At 40.4% G+C, this 20,353-nt stretch overlaps 2 protein-coding genes and 1 long non-coding RNA gene across 4 annotated transcripts in view; 1 reads left to right on the plus strand and 2 right to left on the minus strand.

Moving 5' to 3' along the window:
• The window catches only part of cerk (ceramide kinase), a 34,713-nt gene extending 26,401 nt beyond the window's left edge, over nt 1–8,312 (minus strand). The window contains exon 1 of the mRNA XM_046297667.1: nt 7,903–8,312. Coding sequence (XP_046153623.1) covers nt 7,903–8,077 — 175 coding nt within the window. The 5' untranslated portion in view covers nt 8,078–8,312. The remainder of the gene's footprint in view (nt 1–7,902) is intronic.
• A 3,721-nt stretch (nt 8,313–12,033) lies between these two features.
• LOC123995901 lies at nt 12,034–17,557 on the minus strand. The gene is made up of 3 exons (XR_006831904.1): nt 16,505–17,557; nt 13,109–13,201; nt 12,034–12,571 (listed from the first exon to the last, which is right to left on the minus strand). It is a non-coding gene; the product is annotated as an uncharacterized LOC123995901 (long non-coding RNA).
• Nucleotides 17,558–20,096: 2,539 nt separating this feature from the next.
• The window catches only part of tbc1d22a (TBC1 domain family, member 22a), a 63,892-nt gene continuing 63,635 nt past the window's right edge, over nt 20,097–20,353 (plus strand). For both annotated transcript variants that reach the window (XM_046297668.1, XM_046297669.1), the window contains exon 1: nt 20,097–20,298. In XM_046297668.1, coding sequence (XP_046153624.1) covers nt 20,237–20,298 — 62 coding nt within the window. In that variant the 5' untranslated portion in view covers nt 20,097–20,236. The remainder of the gene's footprint in view (nt 20,299–20,353) is intronic.

Genomic DNA, 20,353 nt, shown 5'->3' on the forward strand with positions numbered 1-20,353 from the left:
TGGAGCATTATCATGCACCTGTCTCATATATATATATATATATATATAAACTAAAATGGACAAAACACACATCACGACAAGAGAGAACACTACATGAAGAGAGACCTAAAACAACATAATAGCAAGGCAGCAACACAACATGGAAGCAACACAACATGGTACAAAAATTATCCTGGGCACAGACAACAACACAAAGTGCAAGAAGGTAGAGACAACAATACATCACGCAAAGCATCCACAACTGTCATTAAGAGTGTCCATGATTGAGTCTTTGAATGAAGAGACTGAGATAAAACTGTCCAGTTTGAGTGTTTTTTGCAGCTCGTTCCAGTCGCTAGCTGCAGTGAACTGAAAAGACGAGTGACCCAGAGATGCGTGTAGATATCTCAGATAGGGGGGGGACTGAAGCCTAAGAGGGTTTTATAAATAAGCATCAACCAGTGGGTCTTGCGGCGGGTATACAGAGATGACCAGTTTACAGAAGAGGATAGAGTGCAGTGATGTGTCCTATAAGGAACATTGGTGATGGCCGAATGGTAAAGAACATCAAGCCGCTCAAGAGCCCCCTCACCTGCGATCTATAAATTATGTCTCCGTAATCTAGCATGGGTAGGAAGGTCATTGAATTAGGGTTAGTTTGGCAGCTGGGGTGAAAGAGGAGCGATTATGATAGAGGAAACAAAGCCTAGCCTAGCCTGCAGCTTTGATATGTGCTGAGAGGACAGTGTACCGTTTAGCCATACACCCGAGTACTTGTATGAGGTGACTACCTCAAGCACTACACCCTCAGAGGTAGTAATCACACCTGTGGGAAGAGAGGCATTCTTCTTACCAAACAACATGAGCTTTGTTTTGGAGGTGTTCAGAACAAGGTCAAGGGTAGAGAAAGCTTGTTGGACACTAAGAAAGCTTTGTTGTAGAACATTTAACACAACATCTGGGGATGGGCCAGCTGAGTATAAGACTGTATCATCTGCATATAAATGGATGAGAGCTTCCTACTGCCTGAGCGATGTTGTTGAGGTAAATTGATAGGAGCGTGAGGCCTAGGATTGAAGCCTTGGAGTACCTCCCTTGGATATAGGCAGTGGCTGAGACAGCAGATTTTATGACTTTATACACTGCACTCTTTGAGAGAGGTATTTAGCAGACCAGCCCAAAGACCCCTCAGAGACACCAATACTCCTTAGCTGACCCACAAGAACGGAATGGTCTACCCTATCAAAAGCTTTGGCAAAGTCAATACAAATAATAGCAGCACAATATTGCTTAGAATCAAGGACAGTGGTGACATCATTGATGACCTTTAAGGTTGCAGTGACACATCCATAACCTGAGCAGAAACCAGATTGCAAACCCGAGAGAATACTATAGACATTAAGAAAGCCAGTCAGTTGATTATTGACAAGTTTTCCAACACTTTTGATAAACAGGCCAAAATAGAAATAGGCCCATAACAGTTAGGATCAGCTTGATCTCCCCCTTTAAATAAAGGACGAACCGTGGCTGACTTTCAAGCGATGGGAACCTCCACAGAAAGGAGAGACGGGTTAAAAAGGTCAGAGATAGAGGCTTGGCAATGATAGGGGCAGCGAACTTAAAGATGGGTCAAGTTTAAGGAGCTCCTTTCGCACCTCGGACTTAGTGACTGCCTGCAGGGAGAGACTTTGTAGAGGAGAGGGGAAAAAGAGGGAGAAGCATCAGGGATAGTCGCATTAGAAGGGGTGGGAGATGAGAAAATGTTGGACAGCCAAGGAGGCATGGCTAAATCAAATAGGGATCCTGACTTAATGAAGTGGTGATTAATGAACTCAGCCATGTGTATCTTGCCAGTAACAACCACATCAACTTTAAGGGACATGGTCAGCTGTGAGGAGAAGGGTTTATTCTCCAGGTCTTTACCCGTTTTCCAGAACTTCTTGGGGTTCGGCCCACAGAGAACTGCTCCTTAAAGTAACTAACTTTGGCCTTCCGGACAGCCCGAGTGAACTTATTTCTAATTTGCCTCAACGAAAGCCAGTCAGCCTGAGTATACGTGTGCCGAGCCTTTAGCCAAATGCAATTCTTGAGGTGGAGTAACTCTGCAAGATCACTGTCGAACCAGGGGCTGAACCTGTTTTTAATTATAATTTTCTTTATGGGGGCGTGATTGTTAACAATACCACTGAAAATATCAAAAAGAAGGTCCAAGCGTCTTCGACAGAGGGGATCAAGCTGATTCTATACTATTTTACAGAGGCCAGTTCATTAAGGAAGCCTTGCTCATTGAAGTTTTTTAGCAAGTGTCTATGACAAATCAGGACAGGTCATATCACTGAGCAGCCATTACAAACACAGGCTGTAAAACTGTGATCACTAAGGTCATTACAGGAAACACCAGACTGATACCGATCAGGATTATTTGTGAGGATAACAGAGGAGAGTAGCCTTATCTGGGTGTTTGGGAGTAATACCTTGTGGTGTTGGTAATAATCTGAGAAAGATTTAGGGAGTCCCATTGCTTTAGGACTTGGTCAGGTAGTTTAAGCATGTCCCACTTTAGGTCACCTAGCAGGACTAATTCAGACTCGGTGTAAGGGGCCAGGAGAGAGCTTAGGGCAGGTAGTGTACAGGCCGGTGTTAATGGAGGACCATAGCACCCAGCAACAGTCAACAAAGAGCTATTTGAAAGTTTTATACCTAAAACCAGCAAATACAGTAAAAATACAGACTCTTAGCATTCATATGACACACAATTTTATAAGCTCCTATTGGTGCTCACATGTTGGTGCTCATGGGTCCTTTTCGAAGGAAATGCCCTAATGAGTTATTATCCAGGTTATCACCCTGACTCCCCCGCCCCTTTTTTAGTTTACAGATAAGGACAGTGACCCTTGTTGTTAGTGTGCTCGTCGAGGGTGTGTGTGTGTGTACGTTTGATATTGCTGCCATGGGTGAACATTGACCTGAGAGCTTTCGAGGGTTATTAAAGGCCATTTGGTTCCACTTAGAGAAAGGCCAATGGCAGTGCACAATGTTAAGTGATGATAATCACTGTATTTACTGGTGTAATAGGATGGTGTCGTGTCTTTACTATCATAAACTGAAGACTGATAGTTCTTATCAAAGACTCCCTGTAATTAGTTATTATGTGATCAACTGATTAATCACTTAACTAATTAACTAGGAGGTCGGGGCACCAAGGAAAAATATTCAGATTAAAGTTATCATTTCCTAAAATAACTTTTCAGATATTTTATCTGATTAATTAGTCTTCAAATTAATTAATTATTTACTTGACCTCATGTTAGTCTCATTCCAAATGTCGTAAATTGTTGGTTATCTCCACGAACCCAGTCTTCACTATGAGTCATCCATACATCAATTGTCTTAAATCATTTATTTATTACTAACTAAGTAATTCACAGAAATGCATAAACAAACAAGGTAAATGTGGTTACATGAAATGATAGGAGAATGTGCCCACTAAACCGGCATGGCGGCTTGTTAGACAAAAGGGGAGGTGGGGGTCGACTAAGAAGTCACTACAGAATGATAATTATAACAATTGAAATGCTAATCTTTTGCACATGAACGCTCACTCATTCAGGAACAATTGCAATCAACATATATATATATTTATGCTCAGTGTGTCGTCTTGATCGCTGGTGAAAAGTTCATTTCTTTTGTAGAATTGTGCGTCTCTCTCCCTCTCTCGGGTTGTGATTAGAGAGGATTGTTCAGAGTGACATTCGTTATAGAATGGTTGTTTCAGCGGTTGTCATTCTTCGCGTTCAATATTCCCGAATTCCTAGCTGCAGACTAGTAATTAATATCAAAGACTTGTTCTTATTCTGTCGGTATCCATAGTCTAAGAGTTTAACCACGTGGTATGGTTAAAAGATTCAGCAATGGTCTACAACCTTTGTCCTCCTAATGGAGAAAACCATGGTCTGCAACCTTTAGCCATTTCGTAATTGAGGTAAGCTTGGTCTGCTGATCATTCCTCAAAGTTGGGTTTTATTCGGAATGGCAGAAAAGGGGCTGTCCCAGGAGACCTGACCCTAACTGGGATCGGGGGCGGTCCTCTGATTTAGTTCAAATCAAAAGGGAATTGTATTTTCTTCATTAAACAGTCCAAAACCATATTACACAATTATACAAACAGTATCATACTCACTCATTCATCTTATACAACAATTAGATGTAAACCTCATATCTGAGACTATTATATAAACAGCGTTATGGTAATGTAGCCACACCCTCTCCCATGAGCTGCCCCAAGTTGTGACAAACGGACCAGTTCATAGCTGGATTCTTCACCGATCTTTTATACTTTCTCCGGAACATGAAATTTGTTCGTACCTCAAGTTCTGTGAGGTGGAATGATTTCCTTTGTTCTCCATGAAAATCTACTCTCTCTATACTGTGTGTCCATGAGGAGGTTCTCAGGAATTTATGACGTCTCTCTGACCACAGCAACCTAGTTGAAGGAGGAAAGGGGGAGGCAGAGAGAGGTGGATGGGCTTGCTATACCCAAAGAGGCCAACGTCATGACAATGGTAAGGACCTCATTCACTTGAATAAACAAAGCCAGGGAGGCAGAAAACATTGGCAGATTGAATAACACCTATTTACATGTTAGATATTAGTGCTTTAAGTTTTTCTTTAGATATGACATTTCATAAATAGAGGGCATTTTTACTAGGATTAAATGTCATAATGACCATTGTTATGTTTGGAGGAGAAAGGGGGAGGCTTGCAAGCCGAAGAACACCATCCCAACCTTGAAGCACGGGGCTGGCAGCATCATGTTGTGGGGGTGCTTTGCTGCAGGAGGGACTGGTGCACTTCACAAAATAGGAATGAAAATGTGGATATATTGAAGCAACATCTCAAGACATCAGTCACGAAGCTTGGTCGCTACTGGGTCTTCCAAATGGACAATGAACCCAAGCGTACTTCAAAAGTTGTGGCAAAATTGCTTAAGGACATCAAAGTCAAGGTATTGGAGTGGCCATCACAAAGCCCTGACCTCAAACCCATAGAACATTTGTGGGCAGAACTGAAAAAGCGTGTACGAGCAAGGAGGCCTACACACCTGACTCAGTTACACCAGCTATGTCAGGAGGAATGGGCCAAAATTCACCCAACTTATTGTGGGAAGATTGTGGAAGGCTACCCGGAACATTTTACGCAAGTAAAACAATTTAAAGGCAATACTGCCAAATACTAATCGAGTGTATGTAAACGTCTGACCCAATAGAAATGTGATGGAAGAAATAAAAGCTAAAATAAATCACTCTACTATTAATCTGACATTTCACATTATTGAAATAAAGTGGTGATCCTAACGGACGTAAAACAGGGAATTTATACGAGGATTAAATGTCAGGAACTGTGAAAAACTGAGTTTAAATGTATTTGGCTAAGTTGTATGTAAACCTCCGACTTCAACTGTTGCAGTTGCATTTCGTAGGAAGAAGTTTTACATGTTGTTGAATGCAGCCAGACCCTTGCTACTGACATACTAACAAACACTTCAGATACCCCCTGCATGGTTTTGATAAAAGGCCATATATGGTGAAGGTAACTATTCAATATATATTCTTTAAAGTCATACTTTTTCATTCACTGCCACAGGTTGGTGTAAAACCATGGATATCATAGAGTAAATACACTGAAAAATGTTTTTTACAATTTAAAAAATGTTACTAGGTTAAAGTTCATATAAGCATATCAGTCAATTGAAATGAATACAGTAGGACCTAATCTATGCATTTCACATGACTGGGAATATAGATATGCATCTGTTGTTCACAGATACCTTTAAAAAAGTTAGGGACGTGGATCAGAAAACAAGTCAGTATCTGGTGTGACCATTTGCCTCATGGAGCGCGACATCTCCTTCGCATAGAGTTGATCAGGCTGTTGATTGTGGCCTGTGGAATGTTATCCCACTCCTCTTCAATGGCTGTACAAAGCTGCTGGATATTGGCGGGAACTGGAACACGCTGTCGTACACATCAATCCAGAGCATACTAAACATACTCGACGTGGGACATCTGGTGAGTATGCAGGCCATGGAAGAACTGGGACATTTTCTGCTTCCGGGAATTGTATACAGATCTTTGCAACATGGGGCTGTGCATTAGCATGCTGAAACATGAGGTGATGGCAGCTGATGAATGGCAAGACAATGGGCCTCAGGATCTTGTCACAGTATCTCTGTGCATTCAAATTACTATCAATAAAATGCGTTTTTGTTCGTTGTCTGTAGTTTATGGCCGGTACAGTTGAAACTGGGATAATCTGTGAAGAGGACACTTCACCAGCATTCCAGTGACCATCGAAGGTGTGAATCTGCCCAATGAAGTCAGTTACGACACCAAACTGCAGTCAGGTCAAGACCCTGGTGAGGACGACAAGCACGCCGATGAGCTTCCCTGAGAAATTATTTGGTTGTGCAAACCCACATTCATCAGCTCTCCGGGTGGCCTGTCTTAGACGATCCCGCAGGTGAAGAAACTGGATGTGGAGGTCCTGGACTGATGTGGTCTGCGGTTGTGAGACCGGTTGGACGTACTGCCAAATTCTCTAAAACAACGTTGGAGGCAGCTTATGGTAGAGAAATTAACATTTAACTATCTGGCAACATCTCTGGTGGACATTCGTGCAGTCAGCATGCAGATTGCAAGCTCCCTTAAAACTTAGCATTGTGTTGCATGACAAAACTGCACATTTGAGTGGCCTTTTGTCCCCAGCACAAGGTGCACCTTTGTAATGATCATGCTGTTTAATCATCTTCTTGATATGGCACACCTCTCAGATGGATGGATTATCATGGCAAATGAGAAATGCTCATTATAACAGGGATGTAAACACATTTGTGCACAAAATCTGAGAGAAATAAGCTTCTTGTGTGCGTATGGAACATTTATGGGATCTTTTATTTTGGCTCATGAAACATGGAACCAACACTTTACATGTTTAATTTTTGTTCAGTATTTCAGACATGTTCCTGTTTATTGTAAATACCCCACAATTTAACTTGTACAGTGGCATAAAGTACTTAAGTAACACTACTTTAAAGTACAACTTTTTTGGTGTATATGTACTTCATTATTTATATTGACAACTTTGACTTTTACTTCACTACATTCCTAAAGAAAATCATGTACTTTTTACACCATGTATATTCCCTGACACCTAAAAGTACTCCATTAATTTTGAATGCTTATCAGGACAGGAAAATTGCCCAAATCAGGCACTTATCAACAGAACATCCCAGGTCATCCCTACTGCCGCTGACCTGGCAGACTCACTAAAGAGAAATGCTTCATTGGCAAATGATGTCTGAGTATTGGAGTGCACTGCTGGCTATCAGTAAATTATAAAAAGAAAATGGTGCCATCTGGTTTGCTTAATATAAGGAATTTGAAATTATTTTTACTTTTGGTATATTTGAGCAATTACATATACTTTAGATACTTAAGTTTATTTAAAACCACACACTTTTTTACTTTTACTCAAAAAGTATTTTAATGACTGACCTCTACTATTTCTATTATGGCACAGCTGTCAAACTCATTCCATCGAGCGACAAGTGTTTGCGGGTTTTCGCTTATTTCATTGTAGTCACTAATTAATAAGGAACTCCCCACACTGCTTGTCTAAGGCTTAATTGAAAAGAAAAACCTGCAGACACTAGACCCTCCAAGTGAATGAGGTTGACACCCCTGTATTAAGGGATCTTTACTTTAACTCAAGTATGACAATTGGGTACTTTTTCCTAAACTGAATTTGTAAAAGCAAAAATAACAACTTGGCTGTTACTACGGCTATCCAAATTAGCACTGGTCAATGAAACGGATAGTCTGTCTAAAAACTAGACCTTATAATAATAGCATTTCATGTGCTTACCATCTTTAGAAATACAACTGAAGCTCGCAGAGCGTTTTCTCCTCGTCTCAATCTCCTTCCAAAATCCCAACATAACGCGGTTCAGAGTCACTTCTACAACCCTGTTCTTGTAAAAAAGTTGCGTTGACAATAACGTTGGTTGATTTACCATAATTAAGAATTCACTTATGAGCATTGTTACAATGTGTAGTGTTTCACAGCACGCCGAGGTAAACACGTTGCATTAACTCAATCGCTCAACAATGTTTTGCTGACAGGCAAAATGAGAGAGTGGGCGCGTTCGAGCAGATCATTTTTTTTGTCTAGCCATTGAGCACTGCTGGATACCTTCGTTCAAAGTGTGTTGTGTTATGGTTGTACAAATTGTTTGACTTGCAATTACATGTCGACTACGTAAATGATACAAATTGTGATTAAGGTCATGCAGTTTTTTTATATAGTTGCTTTTCACCAACTGCACCATGCAGCCACCACCTCCATTGTGGGAGGCACTATTTATCAATAATTTGGGTGTTTTTGTTTGGCCCGTGTGAGTGTGGGCAAATACATGACTGAAACAGGAAGCAACATTTCAACGCTACAGGGGATACAAATGAAAAGTGATTTGAAACCTCTCTCGAACCAATTAATTATACACACGTTATGTTTCCAGTTTGAGTATGCGACATGGGTGAATAGTAAAGTTTATTTTGACATTTTACAGACAAACGTATATATATTATGTTGACAATGCTATATTGATCTGAGACTTACTGTTGGAAAACCACCACAGTGTCCGACTTTTGGCTGTGGCAGATACACCTCCCCTGATATCACTACTTTACTTTCATCTTGAGTCGGTTGCTTTCACCTTATTGCTCAAGCCCCCATGCAGTTGACATGTAGGCAGGCACAAGTCAGAAATGTTTCATCCCCATAATTGCAACCCTCCTTTGGAAGACTTGACAAAAGTGATCCAGTCGAACGCGCCCAATGTCAAATACTATAGCCAAAAATGTCTACAACTAAAATTAACCCAACATAGACCCGAGCCTGTCGTTTATTGGGAACACATTTGTAGTGTTGGAAAAAGTACCTTATTGTCATATTTGAGTAAAAGTAAAGATACCTTAATTACTCAAGTAAAAGTGAGACATTAAGTAAAATAGTACTTGAGTAAAAGTTTTAAAAAACGTATTTGGTTATACTTATGTGTCAAACGTGAAAGTACAAATAATTCCAATTTCCTTAAATGAACTAGACAGCACTATGTTCTTGTTTTTTTGTTTTTTAAATTTATGGATAGCCAACACTCAGACGTAATTTACAAATGAAGCATGTGTGTTTAGTGAGTCCGCCAGATCAGAGGCAGTAGTGATGACCTGGGATTTTTTTCTTGATAAATGCATAAATTGAACCTTTTCCTGTCCTGCTAAGGCTAAGCATTCAAAATGTAACCAGTACTTTTGGGTGTTTTTTGTTAAAGGAAAGTCCTTAAGTAAAACTTGTCAAAAAAATATAAATAGTAAAGTACAGATACCCCCAAAAAACAACTTAAGTAGTATTTTAAAGTGTCTTTAATTAAGTACTTTACACCACTGCAAATTAGTCAAAGTGGGCAGAACAAGGAGGTGGGCAGAGCTAGCGAGATCCTATTGGGTGCGTTCTACCATGTATTTGCATATTTCCGTTAGGAAACGCCTACTGTGAAGTGCTGGTGTGCAATAACAAAATTCGCCCTTGCACCCCTAAACAACTCTTTTTTTAACCTTTGTGAAGGGTAAAATCTACAAAACTTAGTCCACTGTTTGTAACAGGTTTTTGTTTTGGGAAATCTATATTGCTCAGTGGGGATTTTAGCTTGTAAATCTTGGTGGGGCAAACTCCCCCAAAAACATTTCAGATGCATGCCAGCAAAGCCACGACACCACACTACTTTTCATTCATTACATTATAACAGCGACAAAGGTGAAATGCCTCCCTATATACATATACTTGGAATCACTTGCCACTTTCAAAATGGAACACGAGTCGCTTTAATAATGTTTGAATAATGTTTACATACTGCTTCAGTCGTCTCATTATGTATAGACTGTATTATAATCTACTGTATTTTAGTCAATGCCACTCCGACATTGCTAAATCTAATATGTATATATCTCTTAATTCTGTTCTTTTACTTTTAGATTTGTGTGTATCGTTGTGAATTGTTAGATATTACTGTACTGTTGGAGCTAGGAACACAAGCATTTCCCTACACCCGCAATAGCATCTGCTAAATATGTGTATGTGACCAATACAATTAGATTTTAAAGGTACCACAAACTGTTTGGGCCTACATAAAGCTTTCTCAACAGCAGAGCTTTCTTTTCAGCACCATGGATTGACACCTTACCACTGCTACACCTGGCTATCTGCGGAGCCTTATCTGGCAGCGAAACAGTTAATTCAGTCTCATTTACTGCATTTTTAAAAGAAAACATAGCTGATATGGCTGACAATTGAATCCTACAGACGAAGAACCATATATGTGACAATTTTACAATTTTAAGATAATCAGTCATTTTTATATTATTAATTGTGTGTACCACATTAGGTGTTTTAAGGTTGACAAATAATTCACCATACCCATATCTTCCAACAACAATTGATATTTTTTTGTTATTTCAAAAACTACTTTTTTTTATTGCCGTTTACATTTTTAGAATGTGGAAGAACAGTATATCTCCAGTGATGATTTCAGTTTGTGGAAGAACAGTATATCTCCAGTGATGATCTCAGTTTGTGGAAGAACAGTATATCTCCAGTGATGACTTCAGTTTGTGGAAGAACAGTATATCTCCAGTGATGACTTCAGTTTGTGGAAGAACAGTATATCTCCAGTGATGATCTCAGTTTGTGGAAGAACAGTATATCTCCAGTGATGATTTCAGTTTGTGGAAGAACAGTATATCTCCAGTGATGATTTCAGTTTGTGGAAGAACAGTATATCTCCAGTGCTGATTTCAGTTTCTGGAAGAACAGTATATCTCCAGTGCTGATTTCAGTTTGTGGAAGAACAGTATATCTCCAGTGCTGATCTCAGTTTGTGGAAGAACAGTATATCTCCAGTGCTGATTTCAGTTTGTGGAAGAACAGTATATCTCCAGTGCTGATCTCAGTTTGTGGAAGAACAGTATATCTCCAGTGATGATCTCAGTTTGTGGAAGAACAGTATATCTCCAGTGATGATTTCAGTTTGTGGAAGAACAGTATATCTCCAGTGATGATCTCAGTTTGTGGAAGAACAGTATATCTCCAGTGATGATCTCAGTTTGTGGAAGAACAGTATATCTCCAGTGATGATTTCAGTTTGTGGAAGAACAGTATATCTCCAGTGATGATTTCAGTTTGTGGAAGAACAGTATATCTCCAGTGATGATTTCAGTTTGTGGAAGAACAGTATATCTCCAGTGATGATTTCAGTTTGTGGAAGAACAGTATATCTCCAGTGATGATTTCAGTTTGTGGAAGAACAGTATATCTCCAGTGATGATTTCAGTTTGTGGAAGAACAGTATATGTGACATTTTGAATGACTCTTGTAAGATGTCCTTTTTTAACACCTGATATGATGTTTAAGTACTTTCAAGTACAGATGCCCTTCATGTAAATAACTTAAATGCAATATGTAGTTAATTCATTTGTATGGAGGTTCATTTAAAGGTGGGCGATCAACTTTAGCACTGATGACTTTTCTTAAAAGTTGAGTCATGAAATCTTAGTCTCATTTAAAATGAAGCCCTCAATGTGAACATACCATAGAACTACAAAACTAGAATACAATTAAATTAATTCAATCAAAACAAGCACAACTTGTAAATATCAAATATGGATCAATGTGATGTGCCAATATGCAGGTCCCTAAGGTCAATATTACAAAATGTTCAGAAAACCATTCTCTTTGCGTTTAACACTATGATCAGCAATTAAGTTTTGTATTGCGTTAAACTCATGCTAAAGGCAAGACATGTCCTTCTGTACTGAGGTGACAGCAGTAAATAAGTATTAACTGCTTGGAGTTCATGCTAAATGTGGTGACAGAGAGACGTACTGTATATTGTAATTAATTTAAAAAAGGGAATCAAGATCAAATGAATACTCACATACTGTGTGTGATGACTTATTTGTTTTTAATTCATTCAGATTAAAAAAGGTTCAAATGATCACACACAAAATCATTCTCAACAGAACACATTGTACATAACATTTTATACACTAGGAACAACATCTTAAAATTAAATTAATTCAATATATTGTGCTGGTTCAAATCATACACAAATTGATTCACATAGAAAACACCTACTATACATTTAATTTCCTACAATATGGGTGACCTGTCTTCTGAAATGTATTCAGATTCAACACACTATACAGGTTCAGGGGATCAGAAACTCACAGAAAAAACTGTTAATTATGTAGCTTGGTTTAACAACAAATTATTCACTCTGCAGTGATTTATAAAAGAGCGTGCAGTAGCTGGCATGTAGTTGAGCATGGTCATCATCATCTTGGTACTTGTTTTTTTTGATGGGCAGAGGACTCTTATATGCTCTAGGGTAGTGGCTTGCAAAATAGGGAGGTTGAGGTGTAGCTCCTTGTTTTGGTTTGGAGATCAGCCACGATTTCCATCCCTCAAATAGACTGTGGCTCTGTATGGCGTACAGATCTCAATTATTGAGATGCACAAACTTTGACATAAGGGAACAACGAGCGGATAAGAGGCAATCTGTCATTTCAATTAAGACATTAATGAGCGAGCTAGGACAGACGTAGTCAATATAACTCTTTCTTCAGCACTTTTGAAATGTACAGTTCTTACAGTATTCTCCCTGTACACAAAGTCAGAACCATAGGATAAATAAAGGGGGCAGATACAGTGCATGAGGTTAGTTTTCAGACCCCTTTACTTTTCCACATTTTGTTACAGCCTTATTCTAAAATGGATTTAAAAAATGTCCTAATCAATTTACACACAATTTACCATAATGATATTTGAAATTTGAGCAAATGTATTAAAATATATACGTCTATTACATTTACATAAGCTTTCAGACCCTTTACTATGTACTTTGTTGAAGCACATTTGGCAGTGATTACAGCCTCGGGTCTTCTTTGGTATGACGCTACAAGCTTGGCACACCTGTATTTGGGGACTTCCCCATACAGTACCAATAAATACTACTCACCCAACACTCAGGTCAGGTGTGGACCAGTGCTGCCTTGGCTGCAGTCTTGTGGTTCGCTGCTGCTCCCCTTCTTAGCAGGCACAGCCATGGCATCTGTCAAGAAATTCAACTTCAACTTGAGAGTTGAATATGCATTTAAATGGCTAGACAAATAAGCGGCCATCTAGCCAGGCTAATATTGCGAACTAAACTCAGCAAAAAAAGAAATGTCCCTTTTTCAGGACCCCCTCTTTCAAAGATAATTCGTAAAAAAATCCTCCAAATAACGTCACAGGTCTTCATTGTAAAGGGTTAAATACTGTTTCCAATGCTTGTTCAATGAACCATAAACAATGAATGAACATGCACCTGTGGAATGGTCGTTAAGACACTAACAGTTTACAGATTAAGGTCACAGTTATGAAAACTTAGGACACTAAAGAGGCCTTTCTACTGACTGAAAACACCAAAAGAAAGATGCCCAGGGTCCCTGCTCATCAGTGTGAACGTGCCTTAGGCATGCTGCAAGGAGGCACGAGGACTGCATATGTGGCCAGGGCAATAAATTGCAATGTCCGTACTGTGAGAAGCCTAAGACAGTGCTACAGGGAGACAGGACAGATCGTCCTCGCAGTGGCAGACCACTTGTAACAAGACAAGCACAGGATCAGTACATCAGAACATCACACCTGCGGGACAGGCACAGGATGGCAACAACAACTGCCCGAGTTACACCAGGAATGCAGAATCCCTCTATCCTGTCCATAATAGGCTGAGACAGGCTGGACTGAGGGCTTGTAAGCCTGTTGTAAGGCAGGTTCTCACCAGACATCACCGGCAACAACGTCGCCAATGGGCACAAACCCACCGTCGCAGGACCAGACATGACTTGCAAAAAGTGCTCTTCACTGAAAAGTCACGGTTTTGTCACACCAGGGGTGATGGTCGGATTCGCATTTATTGTCGAAGGACTAAGCTTTACATTGATGCCTGTACTTTGGAGTAGGATACATTTTGAGGTGGAGGGTCCATCATGGTCTGGGGCGGTGTGTCACAGCATCATCGGACTGAGCTTGTTGACATTGCAGGCAATCTCAATGCTGTGCGTTACAGGGAAAACATCCTCCTCCCTCATGTGGTACCCTTCCTGCAGGCTCATCCTGACATGACCCTCCAGCATGACAATGCCACCAGCCATACTGCTCGTTCTGTGCATGAATTCCTGCAAATGTCACTGTTCTGCCATAGCCAGCGAAGAGCCCGGATCTCAGTCCCATTGAGCATGTCTGGGACCTGTATGATCGGGGGGTGAGGGCTAGGGCCATTCCCCCCAGAAATGTCCGGGAATTTACAGATGCCTTGGTGGAAGGGTAACATCTCACAGCAAGAACTGGCAAATCTGGTGCAGTCCATGAGGAGGAGATGCACTGCAGTACTTAATGCAGCTGTTGGCCACACCAGATACTCACTGTTACTTTTGATTTTGACCCCCCCTTTGTTCAGGGACACATTATTCCATTTCTGTAAGTCACATGTATGTGGAAATTGTTCAGTTTATGTCTCAGTTGTTGAATCTTGTTGTGTTCATGCAAATATTTACACATATTAATTTTGCTTAATATAAATCGAATTGACAGTGAGAGGACGTTTCTTTTTTTTGCTGAGTTTAGCTAACCATGAGCTAGGTCCAGTGGCTTCAAAAGTATTCACCTCCCTTGGCATTTTTCCTATTATGTTGCATTACAACCTGGAATTAAAATTGTTTTTTTTTGTAGGGGGGGGGGGTTGTATCATTTGATTTACACAACATGCCTGCCACTTTGAAGATACAAAATATTTTTTATTATGAAAAAAACAAACAGAACTTGAGCGTGCATAACTATTCACCCCCTCCACCCCAAAGTCAATATTTGTAGATCCACCTTTTGCGGCAATTACAGCTGTATGTTTCTTGGAGTATGTCTCTATAAGCTTGGCACATCTAGCCACTGGGATTTTGTCAGTTCTTCAAGGCAAAACGGATCCAGCTCCTTCAAGTTAGATAGGTTCCGCTGGTGTACAGCAATCTTGAAGTCATACCACAGATTCTCAATTGGATTGAGGTCTGGGCTTTGACTAGGCAATTCCAAGACATTTAAATGTTTCCCCTTAAACCACTTCAGTGTTGCTTTAGCAGTATGCCTAGGGTCATTGTCCTGCTGGAAGGTGAACCTCCGTCCCAGTCTCAAATCTCTGGAAGACTGAAACAGGTTTCCCTCAAGAATTTCCCTGTATTTAGCACCATCCATCATTCCTTCAATTCAGACCAGTTACCCAGTCCCTGCTGATGGAAAAACATCCCCACAGCATGATGCTGTCACCATCATGCTTCACTGTGGGGTTGGTGTTTTCGGGGTGATGAGAGGTGTTGGGTTGCGTCAGACATAGCATTTTCCTTGATGGCCAAAATGCTCAATTTTAGTATCATCTGACCAGAGTACCTTCTTCCATATGTTTGGGGAGTCTCCCACATGCCTTTTGGCGAACACCAAACATGTTTGCTTGTTTTTGTCTTTAAGAAATTGCTTTTTTCTGGCCACTGTTCCGTAAAGCCCAGCTCTGTGGAGTGTATGGCTTAAAGTGGTCCTATGGACAGATGCTCCAATCTCCCCTGTGGAGCTTTGCAGCTCCTTCAGGGTTATCTTTGGTTTCTTTGTTGCCTCTCTGATCAATGCCCTTCTAGCCTGGTCCGTTTTGGTGGGTGGCCCTCTCTTGGCAGGTTTGTTGTGGTGCCATATTCTTTATATTTTTTTAAGACTGGATTTAATGGTGCTCTGTGGGATGTTCAAAGTTTCTGATATTTTTTGTAACCCAACCCTGATCTGTACTTCTCCAAAACTGTGTCCCTGACCTGTTTGGAGAGCTCCTTGGTTGTCATGCTGCCACTTGCTTGGTGGTGCCCCTTGCTTAGTGGTAGGGCCTTTCAGAACAGGTGTATATATATAATGAGATCATGTGACAGATCATGCGACACTTATATTGCACCCAGGTGGACTTTATTTAACCAATTATATGACTTCTGAAGGTAATTGGTTGCACCAAATCTTATTTAGGGGATTCATAGCAAAGGGGGTGAATACATATGCACTCACCACTTTCCAGGTTTTTATTTTTTAGAATCTTCTGAAACTTTTAATTTTTTAATTTCACTTCACCAATTTGGACTATTGTGTCCATTACATGAAATCCAAATAAAAATCAATTTAATTTACAGGTTGTAATGCAACAAAATAGGAAAAACCCCAAGGGGAATGAATACTTTTGTTAGGCACTGTAGCTACTGCAGATAACAGGCATTTAGACAGAAAATTTGCCCAAGACAGTTCACACAATTGCCCATTTATTAATTACAAAATGTAGCTAACATTAGATCCTTACCTTTGTCTCGATTCGGAAGTCTCATCCAGATCATCATGTCCCTGGTGAGGGACGTGGCGCTCGCTACAGGCATTTGTAGTTCTGTATGATAGCCACAGTAGCAGCTAATTTGCATTTAATTTTGGGGGGAGGTGGGTAAATACAGGCAAATGTATTGATTAAAGTTACCTTTTCTGAGAGAGAGATTCATACAGTTAACAAAATGTTACACCAGGGTAACCCTACACGAACACAGCACTTATTTGAAGTCTTTCTAAAATCCAAAATGAATTTTGGATATATATTGATATTTTTATTTATTTTTTGGGGTAAGGGGACCCTAGCCTTGACCACTTATGTTTGGAACCAGCATAGTACTGATCTCAACTGTTTGTTGCTGCTTTTGATCATTTTATCTGTATATCTTATCCATTTAGCTGACACTCTTAATCAGGGTTAAGTGCCTTGCTCAAGGACACATCATACATTTTCACTCTAGTTGGCTCTGGGGTTCAAACCAGGAAACTTTCAGTTACTTGCCCAACGCTCTTAACCATTAGACTACCTGCCACCATGTACAGGAAATCATCATCTGTCATCTTCTTCTTCGGTGGGGTTTATTGGCGGTTGGAATCCAACGTTATGGTGCATTACTATCTTATGTTTCACCGAGTAGTGGCTGAACGACGACACAGATAATATAGAGCTGGCGGGATTTTCCATGCACCGGCAGAACAGAGAAGCTACATCTGGTAAGATGTCTATTTCTCAATAACAGCTGGTGTGAACTATTGCTCACCTGAGGTAACTGTAGACCACAATATCTACCAAGAGAGTTCTCATCTATATTATTCATAGCCGTCTATTTACCACCACAAACCGATGCTGGCACTAAGACCGCACACAACCAACTATATAAGGTCATTAGCAAACAATAAAATGCTCATCCTGAAGTGGCGCTCCTAGTGGCCGCGGATTTTAATGCAGGCAAACTTTAATCCGTTTGACCTCATTTCTACCAGCATGTCACATGTGCAACCAAAATCTAGACCACCTTTACTCCACACACACAGATGCATACAAAGTTCTCCCCCACCCTCCATTTGGCAAATCTGACCATAATTCTATCCTCCTGATTCCTGTTTACAAGCAAAAAACTAAAGCAGGAAGTTCCAGTGACTCGCTCAATATGGAAGTGGTCAGATGACGCGGATGCTACGCTACAGGACTGTTTTGGTAACACAGACTGGAATATGTTCTGGGATTAATCCAATGGCATTGAGGAGTATACCACCTTAGTCATCGGCTTCATCAATAAGTGCATTGACGATGTCGTCTCCACAGTGACCACCTTTAAACAGGTCAACATTCACAAAGCCACGGGGCCAGAATCATTACTAGGACATTTACTCAAAGCATCTGCGGACCAATTGGCAAGTGTCTTCACTGACATTTTCAACATCTCCCTGACGGAGTCTGTAATGCCTACATGTTTCAAGCAGTCCACCATAGTCCCTGTGCCCAAGGAAGCGAAGGTGTCCTGCCTAAATGACTACCGCCCCGTAGCACTCACGTCGGTAGCCATGAAGTGCTTGAAAGACTGGTCATGGCTAACATCAACAGCATCCCCCCGGATATTCTAGACCCACTCCAATTCGCCTCCGTCCAAACAGATCCACAGATGACGCAATCTCAATCGCACTCCACACTGCACTGTCCCACCTGGACAAAAGGAACACCTATGTGAGAATGCTGTTCATTGAGTACAGTTCAGCATTTAACACCATAGTGCCCTCAAAGCTCATCACTAAGCAAAGGACCCTGGGACTAAACACCTCCCTCTGCAACTGGATCCTGCACTTCCTGACAGGCCGCCCCCAGGTGGTAAGGATAGGTAACAACACATCTGACATGCTGATCCTCAACACTGGGGCCCTTCAGGGGTGTGTACATAGTATTTCTTTACTTAATATTTTTTTGGTTTAGTCGCTAAATATTTTCTTAACTCTTCTTGAACTGCACTGTTGGTTAAGGTATGGTACATAAGCATTTCACAGTAAGGTCTACAGTTTGATTTATTTTTTATTTAACCTTTATCTAGACAAGTCAGTTAAGAACAAATTCTTATTTACAATGACAGCTTAACCCCGCCAAACCTGGACAAATTGTGCGCCGGCCTATGGGACTCCCAATCACGGCCGGTTGTGATACAGCCTATAATCAAACCAGGGTCTGTAGTGACGCCTCTAGCACTGAGATGCAGTGCCATAGACCGCTGTGCCACTCAGGAGCCAATTTGATTGATTTGATATCCTCCACATTCTGTACTGGAGTGTGGGCCAGAGACAGGGAGAAACTAAATCCTACCTGCCAGCTCATCTGCCATCCACACTGACCGTTTATATTATACCTCGTTCAAGTACTAGTCTACACAAGGAAACTTGGAAATGTCCGACTTGCTCAATGGTTGTTGTTGTTAATCACGTGCTGCGTTTCCTATTTCCGACTAGGACTTTTTAAAATATTTTTAAATTTTTAATTTAATTTTAATTTTATTAACAACAAATTAATACATAAAGCACATGAGGGAACACAAGCATACATACATTACAAACAATGGACAATCGAGCTAGGGGGTACAATATCACATTACAATTACACAAGGACCTTAAGGGACATGCATATACTTACAATTCTAACAGCTTTTTTGTTAGTAGAGCATTTAACCGTCTTAAAATACAGTTCAATTTCTTTTTGTAGGATACGAAAATGTGGTTTTCTGTTTGTAAATTCACATTTGTGTATATGAAATTTGGCCAAAAGAATAATGAAATGAATTACATAAAAATGATTCCGCTTATTTCTATTGTATGTAAAGAATCCAAACAGTACATCTCTCCACAATAGTGTAAAATCTTCATAAATGTGTTCAATTATAAACCTACTGATGTCTTGCCACAGTTTTCTTACATGCATACAATGGCAAAAAAGATGCACAACTGTTTCTGGGTGGTCATTACAAAAGGAGCAATTGAGTTGATGTTTTCCTTAAACTTCTTCATATAGTGGTTGGCAGGATAATATTTATGAATAATTTTAAAGGAAACTTCCTTAATTTTGTTAACAAGTAGGTATGTTTGTGGCAACATCCAAACTTTTTTCCAAAAGATATTATCAATAAATCCATTCCAATAAGGCATGACATAAGGTATAGATACAACATCCTGCTGAAACAAGGATCGTATCGCTCTGTTGTTGAATGGACCAAAAGAGAAACAAATCTTTCCTACTGATGAGTCAACAGGGTCAACCGACTAGGACTTGAACGCGGTATTGGACCTCAGCGACGTTTACTGCGTTCACAAAGCTAGTCGGAACAATGAAACTTGGACATTTCTGTCTTCCTGGTTCGTTGAACGCGGCACGTAGATAACTATAGCCAGTCGGACAATTCAGAGTTTCTAGTTTCGACGAGTACATGAATGCAGCAACTGACACATTTGAAGATGACGTCAACCGCGTCTCAACTCACATACAGTAGATTGTACTTGTGATTGGGCGATGGCTAGGCATTGTGAAACTGACCAATCCCTACAGCGCTTGCTCAGACTAACCCAGCTCCAACATGGCGGCGTTCTGAGTTTTGGAGGAGGGAACTGGGCGTAAATAAACACGCTTTAGACTTTAAAAAAAAACTTTCGGTAACAACACTCGCATTTTTGTGTTTGTGACATATTCTACCAGGGAAAGAAAATGTCAACTGACGGAAACAAGAAACAATTCTGGAAAAGAAATACAGCTAAGGTCCCTGGCAGGTATAAGTGACGTGTTCCTTTTTGGTAGCTACATTTGCTCACTGCTTGTTAGCTA

This window comes from Oncorhynchus gorbuscha, linkage group LG14 (assembly GCF_021184085.1).
Source record: "Oncorhynchus gorbuscha isolate QuinsamMale2020 ecotype Even-year linkage group LG14, OgorEven_v1.0, whole genome shotgun sequence".
Classification (NCBI taxonomy): Eukaryota; Metazoa; Chordata; class Actinopteri; order Salmoniformes; family Salmonidae; genus Oncorhynchus; species Oncorhynchus gorbuscha.